The following is a 19,434-nucleotide window of genomic DNA, read 5'->3' as shown; positions in this document are numbered from 1 at the left end:
GTGTGTGTGTGTGTGTGTGAGAGAGAAAAGAGAGGCCTTGTCACTCTGCTGCACTTGTATCGCTGAATCACTTCAGCAAAGCTCTGCTTCTGTCTTGTGTTTTTCTTTTTTTTTCACGGTTTTCAATGTCGTCTCTCTCCCGTTTGTCTCTGCTGCTTCAGGGGCCTGTTTGGGTAAGACCTCTTGCGTAACTCCCCATCCTTCAACCATTTGACTCAGTATCCATCTGCAGATCTGCACAGGCAGACATACACACACACACACACACACACACACACACTCACCAGCACCACTGACCTTCAGCAACATTACTAGAGGACTGGATTTGAAGATTTCATGCAAATTCTTTAAATTCATTACTCACCCGAAGTCAAGGTGTTCCTCCTATTAATTTCTCTCCAATTTTAACTTCTCTGGAGTAAGTCTGCTGTATGCTCTGTTATTCAACCAAATGAACTGTATTCTGCAGAGATGTTGCATAACATGTCAAGGAGAACTTATTATTTACAGTGTTGAATACTAGAGAGGACTCTTATGTGCTGCAGATGGTTTTATGACGTTTGACAGCCAGCACACCTGTCATTTGAAGTAAATCAGATAAATACCTAAGTACATGAAATCTTAGAAGCTTGAGAAATTATCTGTTATGCTTTTTCTATGCTAGACATTTTGTCTGTCATATTTAATGGACTTAATCCTTAAAACTGTATCATACGTTCCTTAAACGTATGATACATACGTTCATCCTTAACCTGCATTTGTCAAAGTGTGAATATTATCAGACTTGATACAGTATCAGTCAGTATCAATCTAACAATATCAGTCTAGTCTTATTTGAGCCCCATGCTATATCCTTATTCATCTCAGTTTCACCATTATCCTCTTTTTAAATCTCCTTTGTCTTTGTCTTCTGCTTTTTTCACCACCCTTCAAGTTATTTAATCAACCTATTCTTTATGTCTTTCCTTTTCTCCTGTTTTCTTTGCCTGCCCATGTCCTTCCATCTTGTCAGTGCAGTACCTCGACCGGTGACTGAAAGATTACACAGGCTTTGCTACAGCAGCACACAGCTGTGTTAGTGGAAGCCCTGCAATACTGCACTGTGTTCAGTACATGATAGACACACACACCTAGAGGGAAGCTACAATTAGTATGCAGGCAGGATGAGATTAACTCCCTGTCCCAGACACTCAATTACAGACTGTCTCAAACTCACAGCGACAACATATTGAAATGTGTGCAACGTGTATTTAACATCAATAAATCATCAACATTCAAGTGCAGATTTCACACCATATTGCTTTCATTTTCTTTAATTATGTTTTTATTATGTTTTAGTTTGTAATTTTCAGTCTGAATTGCTATAAATGAGCCTACTTTAAATTGATGAAGTCAGTTCTAAAGCTTGAAAGTCGAAAGCTACAACTGTGAAGTGTGAAAGCGTTATTCACCCTTCAGGAACCCACATTTATCATTTGAGGCAGGGCTATTCAAAATCACAATACCCAACCTTTGTCTCAAAAGAGTTGCCATTTCCACCACATGTATGCAGATCCAGGCAGGTCTTATGAGGCCATTAATGTAAAGGTTGATGTTTGCATATCTCTGAGTGTGGCTGAGGAGCCAGGTAGAAAGGCTCCTGTCTCTCATGTCCAGTTTTGCCTCATAATGTGGCCGTCTGCTGGACACACAAGAGAACAGAGGGCTAAATGCTAAAAACCAACACATGCATTGAAAAGGGAAGAGCAGGGACACAAAGTACAAATGTGCAAATGAAAACACCCGCAAAGTCACATAAATAAGCTTAAATTCTCGTTAATTCTCATTTCTTTTCATATGTGCTCTGCTGTTTGCAATACTTGTTTGTATCTCTCTTGGCTTGTGTACTGATACCTGTCTGATTGTCCAATGCCGTGTGTGTGTTTGGTGAACTTGTGTGTCTCTATCCGTGAATGCTCCTTATCAGTTCCTGCCATTCATGATACCGCCTCATGGATGAATTTCAGCTGTCACTGCTGCATATTAAAAGATAAAAATAGTGATATTGATATTTTGTGTTGTCATTCTGTAAGAGTAGACATTTTAATTAAATATTCTGATATTTTTTCCAAAGTGTTATTATACATGTCCTTTAAAATGAAGGGGAAAGCACTCATTCTAATTTGTGTGCTTAAAACTAAGAAGAAAAAACATTCAGGCAGTTTTTTGTAAAATGTCTACTGCTGCAAAATGAAAGCCTAAAATGAATTTTAGAATATTAGGTTATTTGATGGAGGAAATCTAATTTTTCCTGTTTCTCTTTGTTTCTTTCTCTCTTTTCTAATATCACACCCTTTTTCTTATAATACCACCTATCCTTTCTCCTCCTCTCCATTATTCACCCCATTCTCTTTCCCCTACCGTCCCTGTTTCCTTTCTAGTGATGGTGGCATGGGTCAGTCTCAGGACGACAGCATTGTGGGTACCAAGCAGTGTCGTCACAGCGTGGCCATCATGCCCATTCCCGGAAACCTGTCGTCCAGCAGCCCCGACCTGCTTCACCCGGCCTCTAGCGTCCTCGACTTCTCCAACCCTGCAGGTAAGAAATAATGCTGACTCAATAAAATCCAGGGCTGTGTGGACACAGAATAATCCATTACTACTGATTGTCCCAGAGGAGGACTGCATCAGTCTTGGTGGAGACAGCATGTACACTCTTGTGCTGTTTTCTTCTTTGCGTCTTTCTTGATGAATGCATTCAATGGTTAAATTGATATTCTGTCTAACATGTATCTTGAAAGAAAAAACTCTCTCTCAAAGTGAAATATACGATCGAACCAAAGCACAACTATGCAAACAATTTTCTTGTTACAACACACTGAAATATATCATATGTGTGTTCCACACAACTGCAAGTACTTTTGGATGTAAGTGGAGCAAAACCTTCTCTACACTCATTCACAGTTGTTTATGACTTTCATGGCCTCATTTCAGATGTCGTGTCGCAGTCAAAGAATTCAGTGCTTCTTTCCTGAAGCTGTTTGTCACACTTGACTTGAGGCCTCAGCCTCATTAAAAGTGAAACTTACTTGTGGAGTAAAAGTAAAAGACTGATTCTGATGCCCAGTGAGCACTGACAGACGCTGTACAGACAACAGTCATCCTTGAACGTAATCGCATGAAGCAGACATTTGAGAAGTGTAGTGTTGTGTGCACTTTGTTGTCCCGAATACAAACTCTACGTCTTTACTCTTTTATCTTTCTTTCTCTTTGAAATACAGGCAAACTCCTCAAAACACAAATGTTCACTTGTGCTGACAAAGGAACACACATAAACTCACTCGAACCAAACAACTGAAGCTTTCTAGTATAGGTGTACACACATATTCTCTCTCACACACACACACACACACACACACACATTCATCCTGGGGTCTTTCTTTTTGAAATGCCACAGAGCTGTTGCAGTATTGTGTCCGTCTGAAAAGGATTAACCTCTTGGACTATAAGACTTATTATTCCTTTCTTGTCAGATAGGTTTCTGCACCCATAATTATTTAAAGTAACATGGAGCACTCCCTGTGGATGTGTGTGTGTGTTTGTGTGTTAGTGAGAATGAAATATTGAGAAAGGGGAGAACAAGAATGAGAAAGTCGAAAGGTGAAAGAGAGCGAGAGAGTGAATATGGTCTAGATTTATTATACTGGCCATTTGTCAGTGAGCCACACACACACACACACACACACACACACACACACACACACATACACACACACACACACACACCTGCATGTAGATCCCTAGTTTTGTAGGCCTCACATGTGGTTGTGTTGTACTAGAGTACAAACACACACCAACTGCGCCACATTAATCATCCACCATTAGATCAAGTTTCCTTTAGTCCTCTGGCTTCTCATTAGATTTAATAGTAGAGGGGAGAACCGCCTGCTCAAACAACAACAAAACCCCTGTTCCAGATGCTGAACATGGCTTATAAGACCTCCAAAGTCCTCCTACCTGTAATGGCTGAGGTTGTTTTTTAGGATTAAAACCTTTTCTGGTCTAATTTTATTAGATATTATTAGTCAAAGTGAAAAATTAATTTCTATAGAACTTTGCAAAACATAGGCTATAAATAACTTCACAGTAGCCAGTGAAAGAATGTAATAATAAAGGTAAACAAAATCATAAAGGTATTGACCACAAGCTCTCAAGGTGTTGTATGGCAAACGATTGGAATATATAAATTAGATTATTTCTGGACAAAGGAAGCAACTTGAAGACGTTATATTGAGCATTTTTCAACATCTCAAAGACTGAACGATTAATCAATTAATAGAATAAACAATCGATGATGACAATGAAAATAGTCTCTATTTGCAGCCAGATATATGCATTAAACAACTAAATCTGAAACAGTTCGAGAAGTGGAGCACAGATGTTAATTCTGTGTTGTTCTTTAAGAGATGGAGGGAGAGCACAAGCCTTTTTTTCAGTGGCTGTTGTTGTCTCTTGTTCGCAAAGTGGCGATGTGTCTTCTCAGTGAAGTTGTACTCTGTTTCTTCTGTCTTCTTTTGTCTCTTTCTGACCGCTGTTTTATTTCTTCCTCTCCTGTTTCTCTTGTCCTTTTCTCTCTCACCTCTTGCGTCTCTCTCCTGATTTCAAACAGATGTTGTACAGTAGTGTAGACATGATGAGTCATACTCAGCCCTCTGGTTTCCATGAACAGAAAAAGACTACAGAAGAAACTTCACTGGGCTTCCCTCATTTTTTACTTCTGTCATGATGTTTCCAGGCATTAAATCTCTTTGTACTCCTCCAACACTCTCTCTCTCTCATATTCACTGTGTTTTCTCTTTCTCTTCTCTGCTTGCCAAGCCCTGGGACTGTACTGTAAGTATTCATACCTTCTGTGCCACATTTTGATTGTGTTTGATTAAATATTCCTCACTAATGTCCCCTCCATCTTGACTTTTTTTTCTTCATGAGCTTTTTTTCCCCATGCTCCATCTTTGCATCCATGAACCGCATCCTTCAGGCTCTGGGTTAAGGCCTTGTATTGTATTTATTCTTCTTTCACTTCAGCTAACCTTGTGAGAATGTATGAATATCACAGTAAGGACATTATTTAGGTGTGTTTTTTACTTTTAGAGGTTACCTTAGGATTAGTCTATATCCACAACGTTCCGCTTTTGGGATTTCTCGGGTGCCGCAGGAAATTCCGCCAGATGCATGTCCATTTCCTTCCTCTTTCTTTGTGTTGGAATTTTAAACTCCGGTGGATTTATGAGGACTATGGTTAACTGCTCCTCAGATCTCTGCATGGTAAATTGAGACAGCTAGCTAGACTATCTGTCCAATCTGAGTTTCCTCTCGCACGACCAAAACAACTTTTGAACGTACACGTTCCACCAAAACAAGTTCTTTCCTGAGGCTATTTTGCAGGGGCACCGTGCGGAGCTTAGCGCCGCCCATGAAGATTGTGATTGGTTTAAAGAAATGCCAATAAACCAGAGCACGTTTTTCCCCAATCCCGGAATGCTGTGTGGACTAGCCAGACCCTCCTCCGCAGCGCCTTGGATGATGGTCTGGCAAAGCGAGACTACTTTAGGGTTGAAGTAATCTTGTTTGCTTCTCTCTAGAAAACATTCACACTACACCCAGTTCATTTATGACCGCAAGGCAGTAATTAAGTCACATCTGGTCACATATTTCTTCATTCCAATCCACATAGAGATTATATATAATTCATAAACAACAGAGTGCATTTAAAGTTTAGTTGAACTTAAACTGCAGCATACATATCCGCTCCTTACTTTCTTCTCCTTTAAGAAAAAAATCAGTAACCAAAAGGGTTAAATTTATACGTCTTCATAGTGACACCCCCAATTTTGGCATTAATTCATTGGAATACAGTCACTTCCCCATCTACATGTATTAAGAACTCTTCCCATACAGCCAATCAAATCGCTTCATTCTAAACCATATTTTCCTAAAGCAGCAGCGTCACTGTTCTATCATAGGAAGACAGTCATGCAAATGTCACTTTGGCCCGGTTAAGCTAAGTTCACACTACACAACTTTCAAAGTCGAAAGTCTTGAAGTCGTTGTGGTTTTCACACTAGGTGATTGACCGCCAACATGAGGTGACACACTACAAGATCTTTCACCAGAAGGAATCCCTGATGAGTATGTCTGGTCTCCAAACTACATTTTGTCATGAAAACACACGCAAGAAGTGACACGGGAAATGACCTAATACCATGCGCGTCTTTACTATTTAAGTGTTTCCTCTAGGTGCTCTAGATGCTGGTGTGGTCCTTACTCTTCATTACCACTAACAACACATTGTCTGCCCATGGCTTGTAAGCTACAGGGCAAGTTTGTTTACCTTGTCTCTCATTTCACTGCTGCCAGTACCAGAGCTAAACCCGCAGGCTGCTGTCACTCAAACACCGCCACCAACACACCCCTTCCCTCCACTGAGACAAAAAGAAGCATGAAAGACTATGGCACTAAATGAGACCATATGGATTTATTGTGTGTTTTTGGACAGAATGACTTTTATCACAGAGTAAGGCATAAGTAGTCTCGAGCTCTGGCTACAGAGACAATACTTGTTAGTAGGATATATTCATTGTTGGTTTTAGTCTCTTCAAGGGAATTTGTGATAATAAAAACATAACATAAAATTAGCCTTTAAGGCTTGAGCTTTGGAGGATGAAACATCCTCACATGTACGTACATTAAGAGACATTTTCTCATTTGTTTATTTATTAGAGGCCAGGTGTTTAACCCCATCTACTCTACTCCACTCCCTTCTCAGCACCTCCACCCATCATGCACTGCCCTCTTCTGCTCTGTATGCTTTCACGTGTGATTTATGTCTTCTGACTGTATGATGGAGTGACTGGGAAAAGCTTTGGCAAACCGTAGAAAGGAGGAGGAGACTGAGCCTAGTGTGTAGCCCCCCCAATCCCCCCTGTGTAGAAATCCCCTTTGGCTTCAGGCCATTAATGCATTCTTTGGTGTTGATGAAAATGAATGATACCTTATTAAAGATGATAATTGATTGGATGTTTTTCTGGTTGAGTAGCGATTGTCCTCCTGTGTGCAGGTCAGGTCGCAGCTTGTCCCGAGGCTTAAACATGATTAAGCCCCCCTGATATGATAGCCAGCTATTTAGCCAAGAGCCTCCCACACTCTAATCACAAATCACAGCTAATGAGAGACAAAGCATTTAGCTTCCATTCAGCCCACCATCATCAACCTGCTGCACATAAACAGAGAGGAGCTATGCTACTGCAGCAACACAGAAAACAAGGAGCGAGCTACACACTTATTCCTCTGGTGCAATCTTTGTGTTTTTGATTATAAGAATCACTGTTTCTGCGCATATTGCCTTTTTCAGGATAAAAGTCAGTAATCATTTGACTTATCATATTAGGTGCATATGTCATGGGATGTAAATCAATAAGCTCACAGTCCTTAGAGAGGTCATTCATCACCAAGATTGGCCTCCGACATCAAAACATCAATATGTCCACATCCCAGTAACCATTAAATGCAAAATAGAAAAACACAAAGTAAAATTCACACATTATACAAAACCAGAAAAAAAATCTCAAGAAAAAGGTGAAATACTATAAATATGCATTCAAGATAGACATAAATGTACAATATACGTAAAGAGTTAACCAGCAAAAATGACAGAATAGAAACATTTGGGTGCATATTTATATATAAAAGAAAATACATTATTACATTCCTGTCAAACTTGCATATGCAGAAAAGAAACAGAAAGCATCAAACAGCATTAGCAACATGTATACACGTGGACACATTCAGACTGGTGCAACTTCCCTCCAAAAATCCTCACTTCTTTTATTCGTACATCACAGTTATTGACACACACAGTTTCTTTTTAACAAGCAGAGGTGATTGATTTTGAGCATTTGCTCAGACATTATTATTATTGGCTTTGCCTTCAGCAGTTTGTTTCTGCTTCTTGTTGTTCTGTTGCTGTTCCAGCTATTGTCATCTAAACACACACACACACACACACACACACACACACACACCTAAAGATCCCCACAATCACAGACAGATGAGAGATCTGTGCTAATAAAAAGTTAAAGGTAATGACTTTTTGTCTGAGAACACTTAACCCTTTTCTGCTTGGTAAACAAGAGGAAACGGGTGAGTGCATTTGCATGAACATGCACTTGAACAAACTCACCAGTTCAACACCTTTTTATTTTATTGTGTAGTTGCCACCATCTCTTTGTCATCTCCCTCCATTTTCAGTTAATGTTATCGAAATAACACACACACACACACGTTGCAGTTGTGTGACGGCTTCATCTGGTCTGTCGGACTCCCTCTCCTCTTGTCACTGCGCAGCGTTCATGACTCATTGTTTTAAAGCTCTTTGGCTGTCTGTGGCTAATGGGCCGTACCCTCTTCCTTACTCAAACACAGGGATCTTTAATGCAGTATTTCACTCGGGGGGGAATGTTTCCATTATTTAACACACATCGCACCGTGTAAGTCTGTAAGCTGCTCCAGCATCACCGCTACAGTAATATTCAAGCTTTTATTTTGGCCTCTTACTATTGATTAAATCTATTACTATTGTCCTAAATCAGTTAAATAGGAATGCAGTATGTCATCTAACATGGGAAAACAAAGACATTGTGAAAGATGATGCAGTTTTATGACATAAAAAAAATAAATTAAAATAATGACCGGTCACAAAACCAAAAGAAAGTTAGAGATGATAATGTACTGTATACCCTTGTTGAACATTGGACTTATTATCCTTGATCCTTCCTGCTTCCTCTACCATTGTTACGCAGCTTCTGCTGTTTCCTTTCCTTTCTAAGTGCATGTGTCCTTGTTTCTATGTTGCTCAAGCTTTATGTGAGGCTAAAAAAATCTGCAGTGTACATGTTTACTTTGAAAGATGAGGAACATGGGATGTCTTCCGTAATGCCATGTGTACACACATATCCCCAGAGTCAATGACTTGAGTCTGTGTTTTTCTGTATGTATCCTCCTGCCTGTGACCTTGTAGAGGCCTATAACATAACTGTCTCTAACATAAAAAGTGCATTTTGGTTAAACTAAACTTAAGCATGTAGAGATATTGCAGTAGGCAGACAAATACCATCACAGCCATGTCCGGCATCATCATGCAAGTCCATTAGAGAATTGGCTTCAGAAAGACTGACTGAATTTTTTTACAGCCAGGCTGGAAAGAAGATGAAACAGTGTCATGATTTGGCTGAACAGTAGGATAAATAAATAGGTGGAACTTCATTTGAAATTTAGGTTACTGTAACACCAAAAACTGTCTTTGACTCTTTGCCCATTTGATTTTACACTAAAGACGTTTTGGCAGGAAAGTATCCCGCTCTGCAAATCTGTTCAGAGGAGAGGACATAAGTCTTCACTCCTGGCTGAAACCCTTAATAATGTAATGAAAATAAAATATGGAAACCATAACCTGATAGCATTCCTTCCATTACTGGCACAGCCCACATTTCATAATGATCACATTATTGGTATATTACTCAGACTATATACTGTAGAAATAACAAAAATACTGCTTTCAGATTACTGTTTTATTGCATTATTGGCATGCGTTACAGTGTTGGCCTCCCCAAACTGCAACTCATCCAACCCTAATTATTCAATGACAGCTCTCCTCTTTTCATTCTCTTCCACTTTCAGACATCCCAGACCAGGTGATTCGGGTGTTCAAGGCCGACCAGCAGAGCTGCTACATCATCATTAGTAAGGATACTACCGCCAAGGATGTGGTCGCCCACACTGTCAATGAGTTCGGCCTCCTTGCAGCACCCGAGACCTACTCACTGTGTGAGGTATCAGTTAGCCCAGAGGGAGTCATAAAACAGCGGCGTCTGCCCGACCAGCTCTCCAAACTGGCTGATCGGATTCAGCTCAACGGCAGGTAAGAAACACAAAAGTTCACTGGAAAATCTAATACTAGGGACTTAAACAAATGGTTGCTTAACCACACTGAATTGTAAGATGTGTTAGCCTTAGATAGTGGTTGTCAGTGGCTGAGCCTAAATGCTGCAAACACCAGTGTGTTTGCAACTTGAATGTATACAAGGCAACGTACAAGAATACTTAGAATAATAAACCAGAAAGCAATATTGTATGGTTAGAAAAGCACATTGGTCGTGGAAAAAGGCATGTATGTGTATTTACAGTAGCTCCAATGTGGGAATCTTGGACAAAAAGCAGCTGGAAGTGGAACAGACAATTTGGGAATTTATATAGACTTATGTTGTGTTGAAGGCTTGAATGACTAATCCAAAGACATGACCCGCTGTGTTTGGACTCAAAGCCCAGGATCCTGAGACATAGGAGATTTTCTTTCCTTTTCTTTGTCAAATTATATCTGGGTTGGTTCAAATTACGCAAGGCCACACATTACTCAGTACTGAGCTTTTTCTGTTAATCCTGCCCTGAACTGTACAAGAATTTAAGCTGATCATTTAAGAGATATATATATATATATATATATATATATATATATATATATACACACACATATATATATATATATATATATATATATATACACACACACATATATACATATATATATATATATATATATATATATATATATATATATATATATATATACACACACACACACACACACACACACACACACACACATATATATACAATTAATTAATTAATTAAGTCCTCCCAGGGCAGTGGTTCTCAGCCCTGTTCCTGGGGATACAGTGTACCGTTCTGTGATGTAGTTAATTTACTGAGCATCTCCAAGGTGTAAATCAGTTCCTGAGTAAGTGGTTCGAATGAAAGCCAGCAGGGCTCCAGGTGCTGAAGAGCAGGATTCAGAGCCACTGTCCTAGTTCAGTGCAATGATAAATCAAGTAGTGTTTCCCCTTAAAAGTGCTGGGAAACATTTTTAGTTGCCAATCTGAGCAGAACAAAAGCTGTGATGTGTCCCATTATTACAAAAAACAAACAGTTTATAGGGAATTCCAAGTGCTGCAGTGATATTTAACAAGTCCTAAAAAGTCAGGGATGCTGAATTTCTTTTCTGTTTCTACTTGAAAATGTTCACTTTGTTGTGGACACAACTCCACATCACTTAGGTAGGACAACTAAGTAAGAACACTTAGCCTTTGTGCGATGTGTGTGGGGTTTGTTTTTGCACCATTGCCAGCATGTTTTTTTCGGTCAGTGGCACATCACTCTGTCGTCTTGATGCTGGATATATTCCCTTTTAAGAGGAAAGTTATTAGGTCATGAAGGATAATTGGACTGCAGCCATAAAGTCTGCTTTAAAACGGCTTCTCCGTCCATTTTTCACAGTTTTCTCTCTCTCTCTTTGTCTCTTGTGGTCCCTCATCAGTCCTCTCCCAACTAGGTTAGCATGAATATTTCATCCTCTGTCAGGGGTGGAGGCCTCGGCAGACAGCATGGCATGTCTGGAATTATTCATACACACAGAAGTCGACTTCTTATACACAGTCATGCATCTATATGCATATAGACATGCAAATTGTTTACACACCCATATGTATTTGCATTCACGGATTCTATTTATATGCATCTATACATAGAAACCGTTACCAAGAAAGTCCCAGACATCTATGGACACACACATTTCTAGACACACTTACTGACTTAGAGGACACTCATGGTAACACCTTCCCTGTGTTTTTGATGGATGGCTGAGCTGCAGTGAAAAAAATGGCATGCTGTGAGATATTGGTAAGAAAAAGGATGGTTTAACTGTAGAAGTATGAAGAAGCAACAACTATAGATAGCTTCTCTCTGATACTTATTTTTTTATTTTCCTCTTTTCCTCTTACTGTTTCTTGGTGACATTACAGACATGTTATGTTTCACAGTATGTTTACATACAGTATATACATATACATGGTGCAGTGTCAGCAAGATGTACATGTATTTATACAGTACAGTATGCAGTAGTTGTGTTTATCAGGAGCAGCAAGAGCAAAATATATCTCTGGCTTGCTTTTCTTTCTCTGTACACTATGTCGCCTCCTCTGTCTCTCCCTCTCTGCAGCTGAAGATTGACAGAAGCGCTAACAGGGGACAGGCCAAGCCAATAGCAGGCCTTGTTCACGCAGCCAAAATACATATAGAAGCAGCTAGGAGATCCTATGCTCAGCACACACACACACACACACACACACAAACCACCAAAGGCCATTTACAATGGCTTGGTTCCAGTGACTTCGCCTCACCCAGTTCCATTTAGCACCACTTTGTCCATCATTAATTCAGTCTCCTCTCCATATGTGCAGAGTTGTATGGGTTTTTGTGGGCTTTTTGTTTTTCTTTCATAATTATTTTTTGTAATTTTAATTTAACTGAGAAAATTTGGACCAATTAAATGCTAGTTAATAATAGTCTCCTCTTTTGTCTTGTTTCCTGTGTTTTTGTTTTCTCTCTTCTCCTCTCCTATTCTCTCCTCTCATCCCGTTTCCTGTGCTCTTTTTTCTCTCTTCCCTTACCTTGAGTCTATAGGTTCTAAAATGTCTTAAATCCAAATATGTTAATAGAGCCTTCAATTAAGATAATATTTATATTCAATTCTGCTTTTGGGCCCACTAAAATGCTTTGTAACATGCATTTTGCTTTATCTTAAATGTAAATTCAGCTGGTTCTTCTCGCCTCACATCCTCACATCTCCTCTTGTTAGTTCCTCTTCACTCCAGCTCTTCTTGCGGAGTAAAAGAGGGCAATTTAGAGTCACATCCATGCCAACACTTTGTCCCTGAGGGCTGTAGATCTACGGCGTGCTGAGGTGATGCCTTCCTAGATTACCACATTATAGCTCCATTAGAGTGGAAGTTGGGGGTTTTAGATTTACAAACATAGAGGCACATAACGAGGTAGGAGAAATGGCCTGCTGCTGGAAGCTCTCCCAGAAAACTGTTGGAGATCATCATCTTTTTTTCCTCTTTTGCTGAGAGCTCTCTCTCACTCTGTCTCTCTCCTTCTTCACCCCAAGGTAAAATATAGCCATAATCTATCAATACCATCAAAATATTTCCTTAAACAAATCTTAAATTGTGGAAAGGAAACACACCTCTTTAAGATGGAATGTGAATAAGCGGAACATTCAATAGATTTATCTGGGTTTATTTTACATTTGCTGAAAGTTACAGCTGGCTGAAGACCTGGATCCTGTTCACCCACCTGTCTGCCTCTGCAACCTATATTAACTCATCTGAGGATACTTCAGATTTAACACCTACTGCTCTGAAAATACACAGAGATGATGTCACTTTTAAAGTATTTTGCATCTTGCATATCCTGTACTCTTTGTAATTGTTGTCAGTTAATCCCCCTCCCCCAGTCTTTAGCCTCAAGGCTTACACATCATTATTCCTCTTGTCTCTTGTTACTCATAAGGATTTCTCAAATATTATATGCTTTTTAGATAACTACATAGGAAATTAACTATACATATAGTTTCTTAACACCTTAATTGCATTAGATATAGTTTTTATGTGTCTGACTCCACAGCAGGACCAGCTGTAGTAGAAGCTAAACTATTTTCCTTTGTTAAACGTATTGGGGTAATGCTCCAAATCCAATAACTTCTGTTCCTGTCTCTCTGTTCTCCTCCTCCGTAGGTATTACCTGAAGAACAATATGGAGACAGAGACGTTGTGTTCAGACGATGATGCACAAGATCTCCTCAGAGAGAGTCAGATCACTCTGCTGCAGCTCAGTACCATGGAGGTCGCTGCCCAGCTCTCCATGAGAGACTTTGAGCTCTTCAGGAACATCGAGTCCACAGAGTATGTAGTCGTTTAACATTTCAGTTGGCTCATGGCAGGTGTATTCCAAATTCTTATAACTGCAATAACTTTATTTGTATGGCAGATTTTAAAAACAAACTTCATTAAAATGCTTGACAGTCAAGACAAAGCAGAAAGAAACAAGCTCAAACACGAAAATAAGATATGAGGATATGAAAATATGACTATTTCTCCACAGTCATATTTTTTCCTGGAATTTAGAAAAACCTGTTATTGTACACAATTAAAACATATTTATTTTAACTTCTTTGTCATGGTTCCCAGGTACGTGGACGACTTGTTTAAACTGGACTCTTCGGTGGGAAGTGGGAATCTGAAACAGTTTGAGGAGGTGATAAACCAGGAGACCTTCTGGGTCGCCACAGAGATCCTGAAGGAGCCCAACGCCCTGAAGAGGATGAAGATCATCAAACACTTCATCAAGATCGCCCTGCACTGCAGAGAGTGCAAGAACTTTAACTCCATGTTCGCTATTATTAGGTGGGCTCAGTGTAGAAACTGTCTTAGAGTGTTTGTGTGTATTGGCTTCCTAAATTAAGTTTGGTGACACATTGTTTCATCATTTTCCTCATCTTTGCCTCAGTTGTAGTAGACAGGATTCTTGTTCTGTGGTGACAGCTAGCATTTACTCCGTCTCCCCTGACAGCTTTTGTGCCAAATGAGCTTTGGCCACTCGTCTCCTTCCCCACATCCTCAGGAGGACCAGCCTCACCTCCTCCCCCCTCCCTCCGCCTCCCACCAGCTCACTGAACCAGCCCTGATTCTCCCAAACCACACAGACTCTGCCACAGCAACCCTACAGCGTTTAAAACAAGAGTCCCATAGCAACCGTTACTCTTATTGTTTGTTGTTATTGTTAATTCCCTCTGGCTTCTGTGGTTTGGCTTCAGATGGCAGTCAGACTGAACTGAGGATGTATTTAATGTGTCCCTGTTATAAGGGATAAAACCCACCTGAGGGGAGGCTACTTGGCGCTGGTAGTGTGTTTTAGGGATGATCTTGGAGATGTGATAGTGTTTATACCCACCAATATCTGCATATGTGTGTATTCGTATTCAAGTGTGTTTGTGTCTTCACAAGCAGTTATGAGTGTGTGCGTGTTTTTTTTAGTCTGTCCCAGTCCCGAGAGTAATCATTCAAAAACAGCACATCATGCTCTCGCTGTAGCCTAGCCCGGTGACTTGGTTGTTTAGACACGTTAGTGTTTTGTGCTGCAGTGTGCTCTTTTCAATCTACAGTACGAATACTCTTAATAGGATATTGTCTGCAATGTGCAGCATATATTTAAATATAAATGCATGGTAATGCAGTTCTGCATTAACTATGGCTGTAGATGTAATATATTACAGTTTCTGCAATACATAAATACAAATACATAATTTGCTTTTTTTTGTTCATCCTCCCAGGATCCATGAGTCTCACTAATGCTAAACTGTCCTCTTGTTACGTTGGTTTATGCTGGCCCACGTCCACTTTAGATCTGGACTCACAGTGTAAGGAGCTCAGCATGATGGTGATCCTCTGTTCGCTGCTGTAGAAGGCACTTTAGAACAGAAGTGTCTGACCTCCATGTCCCTTTACACTCCTTCTGTGTCTTCGCACATATGGCTCTCTGATACATAACCTGCCCGGTGACAGGGGCATTGGTGTGTGTGTGTGTGTGTGTGTGTGTGTGTGTGTGTGTGTGTGTGTGTGTGTGTGTGTGTGTGTGTGTGTGTGTGTGTGTGTGTGTGTGTGTGTGTGTCTGTGTGTCTGTGTGTCTGTGTGTCTGTGTGTCTGTCTGTGTGTGTGAGAGTGAGCTAACGTATGGTTTCCCGTCCCGTTATGTAGTGGACACATCCTGCTACACCGGGTTATTTTTGTTTATAGGGTGAGGTGTGGTAGATGTGATAAGATGAGAAATAAGGACAATCAAGGAGAGGGATTGGGATATTAAAATGGGATAAAAAAAATCTAGACCTGGTTGCCACCAAGCGGCAAACCTACTGTGCTGAAAAATGAAGCCAATGCAGAAGTGCCAAACACTGCAGTTCATCGAAGGGCCACTTGAGGCTGGCTCCTAAAGAGAGTCAATCCCCATAGACCCCCATCTTAAAATGCCCTTTTTTTTATAGTTCACCAGTTTTGATTATATTCAGGCTTAAAGTTCTGGTGGGCTTCCGTCACAAGAGGCGATCATAGACCGTAGGCTTCATTCATCCCGCCTCAGCTATAATATTCATTTTATTTTTCGCTGACATACCACGTCTATTATGCACTCCTAAAGGAAAGCAGTACAACATATACCTACCGACAGAGAGAAAGTGAGGAAAACACAGAATGGTTGTTACAGCAGTGGAGGAGGGACGGGGAGTTGATGAGCGAGGGACAGGAGCTGGAAAGATAATGAAAGAAGATAGCAGAAATAAATGCTGTGCCAGTCATAATTATCAGCTGTCTAAATGAGTCTGCACAGAGATGACATGCCTTAAGGGGTCTTCTGCTCTGGAAAATGGAGACCTCACTAACTAAAGCTGATTAGCTGAAAAAAGTAGTAATTGTGCAAATGTCAGTGTGGGGTTTTGATTGGAATGTACTTTATGCATTGAAAATATACTGTACACTAAAACTATACACCTTTCTCCTCTACCCTCCTTTCATTCTTCTGCGTCCTCATTTCTGTCTCTATCTTTCCCCTCCCTTCTTCCCACCATAACCTATTTATCTCGTTCCCACCCTCCTTCCGCCTCTTGTAGCGGTCTGAACTTGGCGCCAGTGAATCGGCTACGGAGCTCGTGGGAGAAATTGCCCAGTAAATACGAGAAGCTGTTCGTGGACCTGCAGGATGTCTTCGACCCATCCAGGAACATGGCCAAGTACCGCAACGTTCTGAGCAGCCAGAGCATGCAACCACCCATCATCCCACTGTTCCCAGTGGTCAAGAAGGACCTCACCTTCTTGCATGAAGGTAGATAGCTTTGTAGAGAGCCCAGAATTTTCTTTGTGTGCCTTTGTAATAGCTACTCACATGTTGCTACGTTCCCTTTAATTGCTTAGGCCTAAAACACTAAGGCCATTTCTGAAACTTGACATGTAACTCTGCACAGTTTATAGTCCCTGACTTCCTCTGTGTTGCGCGGAAGGTCAATTTCAGTCTCACTCAGGAGGTTTACTTCTGCTAAAGGCTTCCCCATCTTGCCTTCTTTACATATCACACCGAGTCAGGTCAAAGCTAAGCAAACTGACTTCTCCTTAGAGGGTTTCTCTGAAAATGTCGGTGTATGGCCATTTGAGGAAAGGAAAAGAAAGTTTCCCTAATTGTGCAAGTTGCCAAAAATTCTCAAATGACCCAGCATGACTCAACATAAAAGACAATTTAATCTAGAGGACTTTCAAAAAGGGGACCAGAATAAAGAGATTTTTACTTTTAAGATTTCAACTTAGAAATATTGCTGCACATTGAAGGCTGCAAATGTCCCAAAATATTAATCATTCATCTCATTTACAATGTTGACAGTTGACTTCACGCTCACTGTTTGTGTGTGTGTGTGTGTGTGTGTGTGTGTGTGTGTGTGTGTGTGTGTGTGCGTGCGTGCGTGCACGTTTTGTACTTGTCTTTGTCCTCTCAGGCAACGACTCCAATGTAGACGGTCTTGTGAACTTTGAGAAGCTGAGGATGATCGCCAAGGAGATCAGACACGTGGTGCGGTTGACCTCGGCAAACATGGACCCTGCCCTCATGTTCAGACAGAGGTTGGTTGTTTTAAAACGAAGAGTTCTCAAAACCTTTTCTTCTCGAGATTTAGCAGTTTGCTTCAACTTGATGCTGTTGGGGCCAGTTTCATAGATATGGGCTGCTTAAAGCTGTTAAAACCTGTACATGTAGAATATTTATGTGATTATGTTCTTTGTAGCAAAATGAGGGAAATCTTTGTTGCTTGCTTCCAGCCCATTTGTTCTCATAGGGGCTTTAATTTGCTATATCACAAAAGTATCACATCCAAAAATGTCCTCTAATTAAGCCAGGAAAACAGAACTTCAAATGTAAATGTTAGAGGGTTTTTTTCTTAAAGAAAACATATTGGAAAAGGGAGCATGAGGTGAATTTTGAGGATCCAATGAACAGTTGATTTGCAGGGACTCTCTCCAATTAATTTGCCAGCAAATAAGTCACTTCGTAGTGGTTTAGTAAGTGAAACCAAATCGTCAACAAGTGTTTCTTTGAAACTGACTCCTTGTGTTTCCTATCAGCCAGACTTTAGCAAAACTGTCACTTCTCAGAAAGAGAAGTATCCAGTATTGCAAAGTTTTTAGAAAAGACATCTTTACTACTAAATACTGCAAATGTGAGCAAAAAGGGGAACACCACACCATACCTCCACCACCCAACCTGGATCCTCAACCAACAGGATCAGGCTCACACTCAAGGTCTGGTTTGATCAATTCCCCTTCACTTCCTGTCTGGTCCATGGCTCTTGTTGGCCCGATTGAATCCTTTTGCTGGAATGTAACGGAACGGGAACACAAGACATGGATCGACTGGAAGCGAGGTAGGATTGATGCCAACCACAGTGTGTAGTTCGTATCACTCGGTTTGTGTGTGTGTGTTTTCACAGTCTGTCACTGCTGCAGTGCATGACTGCCCTCTGCAGACTCTCCATTCATACTACAAGCTCAAGATATTTTTACAAGACTTTAGTTTTAGAATTTTGTTTCATCATTATATCATATATGACAAAGGTTGTTAAGGTGACACAACAACCTGTTTTCATGAGCGTGTGATGCCCAAGAGCATAGCACACACTCTTCAGGTTGATATGGGGAGATCTCATATGTCTGGTGTCCTCCCATCTTCAGTCATTTTCTGTTTGTCTGTGGTGGCATGACCTCTACATAGTCTTGTTCCCCATCGACCCCTGAACTTGTCTTTAAGTCACGCTTCAATCTTCACACCTCTTGCTTGCAGGAAGAAGAGGTGGAAGAGTTTAGGGTAAGTTTGTCCTGGTACCGGTTTCATCCTGTTTCGGTCTGGACCAGCAGAAATAATGAATCCACCCTGCATCCCCACCATAAACTCTGCATGTCCCCCCTTTTACTTTATCTGAGTGTCCATGTGTGTCCGCCTGTGCTTGTGTGTGATTAACCCTTCCATTTGCAGTGCCCATTCACCTGAACCATACTGAAGTCCATCATTGACCCATTCATTGTTTGCCCTGTTCATAAGATTGTATGTTTGAGTCATATAGTAGCTTGAAATAATATTCAGTGTTTGTTTTTATAGAAAGGTGGAAGTAAAGAAGATTATCCCGAAATGTCTCGATTTCTAGATCTTACTGTAAATTCAACTTTTTTGTCTTCCATATACGAGTAAACAGTTGAATGAAATCAATGGTTATTTTTGGATGAAGGAGATAAGAAGAAAAACATAAAACAGCACAGCTTTACAGACAAAACAATCAACAAATAAGCAAGTCCCAGAGAGGCTGCATGTGACGGCACATGGTATAATAAATATTAGATAATGACATTTAAATATATAAATTTAAAAAAGCTGAAAATAAAAAATAAAAAACTGACCAAACAATCTCACCTCAATGTC

The 19,434-nt window shown here is 40.4% G+C and overlaps 1 protein-coding gene across 14 annotated transcripts in view; it reads left to right on the top strand.

Moving 5' to 3' along the window:
• rapgef6 (Rap guanine nucleotide exchange factor (GEF) 6) overlaps positions 1 to 19,434 on the top strand; it is a 154,508-nt gene that overhangs the window by 121,737 nt on the left and 13,337 nt on the right. For 5 of the 14 annotated variants that reach the window (XM_036008847.1, XM_036008848.1, XM_036008843.1 and 2 more), the window contains 9 exons: positions 162 to 173; positions 2,421 to 2,578; positions 4,858 to 4,872; positions 9,715 to 9,955; positions 13,668 to 13,835; positions 14,121 to 14,336; positions 16,592 to 16,803; positions 17,465 to 17,588; positions 18,802 to 18,825. In XM_036008847.1, the coding sequence (XP_035864740.1) occupies positions 162 to 173; positions 2,421 to 2,578; positions 4,858 to 4,872; positions 9,715 to 9,955; positions 13,668 to 13,835; positions 14,121 to 14,336; positions 16,592 to 16,803; positions 17,465 to 17,588; positions 18,802 to 18,825 (1,170 nt within the window). The remainder of the gene's footprint in view (positions 1 to 161; positions 174 to 2,420; positions 2,579 to 4,857; positions 4,873 to 9,714; positions 9,956 to 13,667; positions 13,836 to 14,120; positions 14,337 to 16,591; positions 16,804 to 17,464; positions 17,589 to 18,801; positions 18,826 to 19,434) is intronic. The other 9 variants (XM_031308168.2, XM_031308169.2, XM_031308165.2 and 6 more) reach the window with 6 other exon arrangements.

Source organism: Sander lucioperca, chromosome 13 (assembly GCF_008315115.2).
Source record: "Sander lucioperca isolate FBNREF2018 chromosome 13, SLUC_FBN_1.2, whole genome shotgun sequence".
Taxonomy (NCBI): Eukaryota; Metazoa; Chordata; class Actinopteri; order Perciformes; family Percidae; genus Sander; species Sander lucioperca.
The sequence above is the reverse complement of the archived record's forward strand: the minus strand, read 5'-3'. Positions and strand labels throughout refer to the sequence as shown.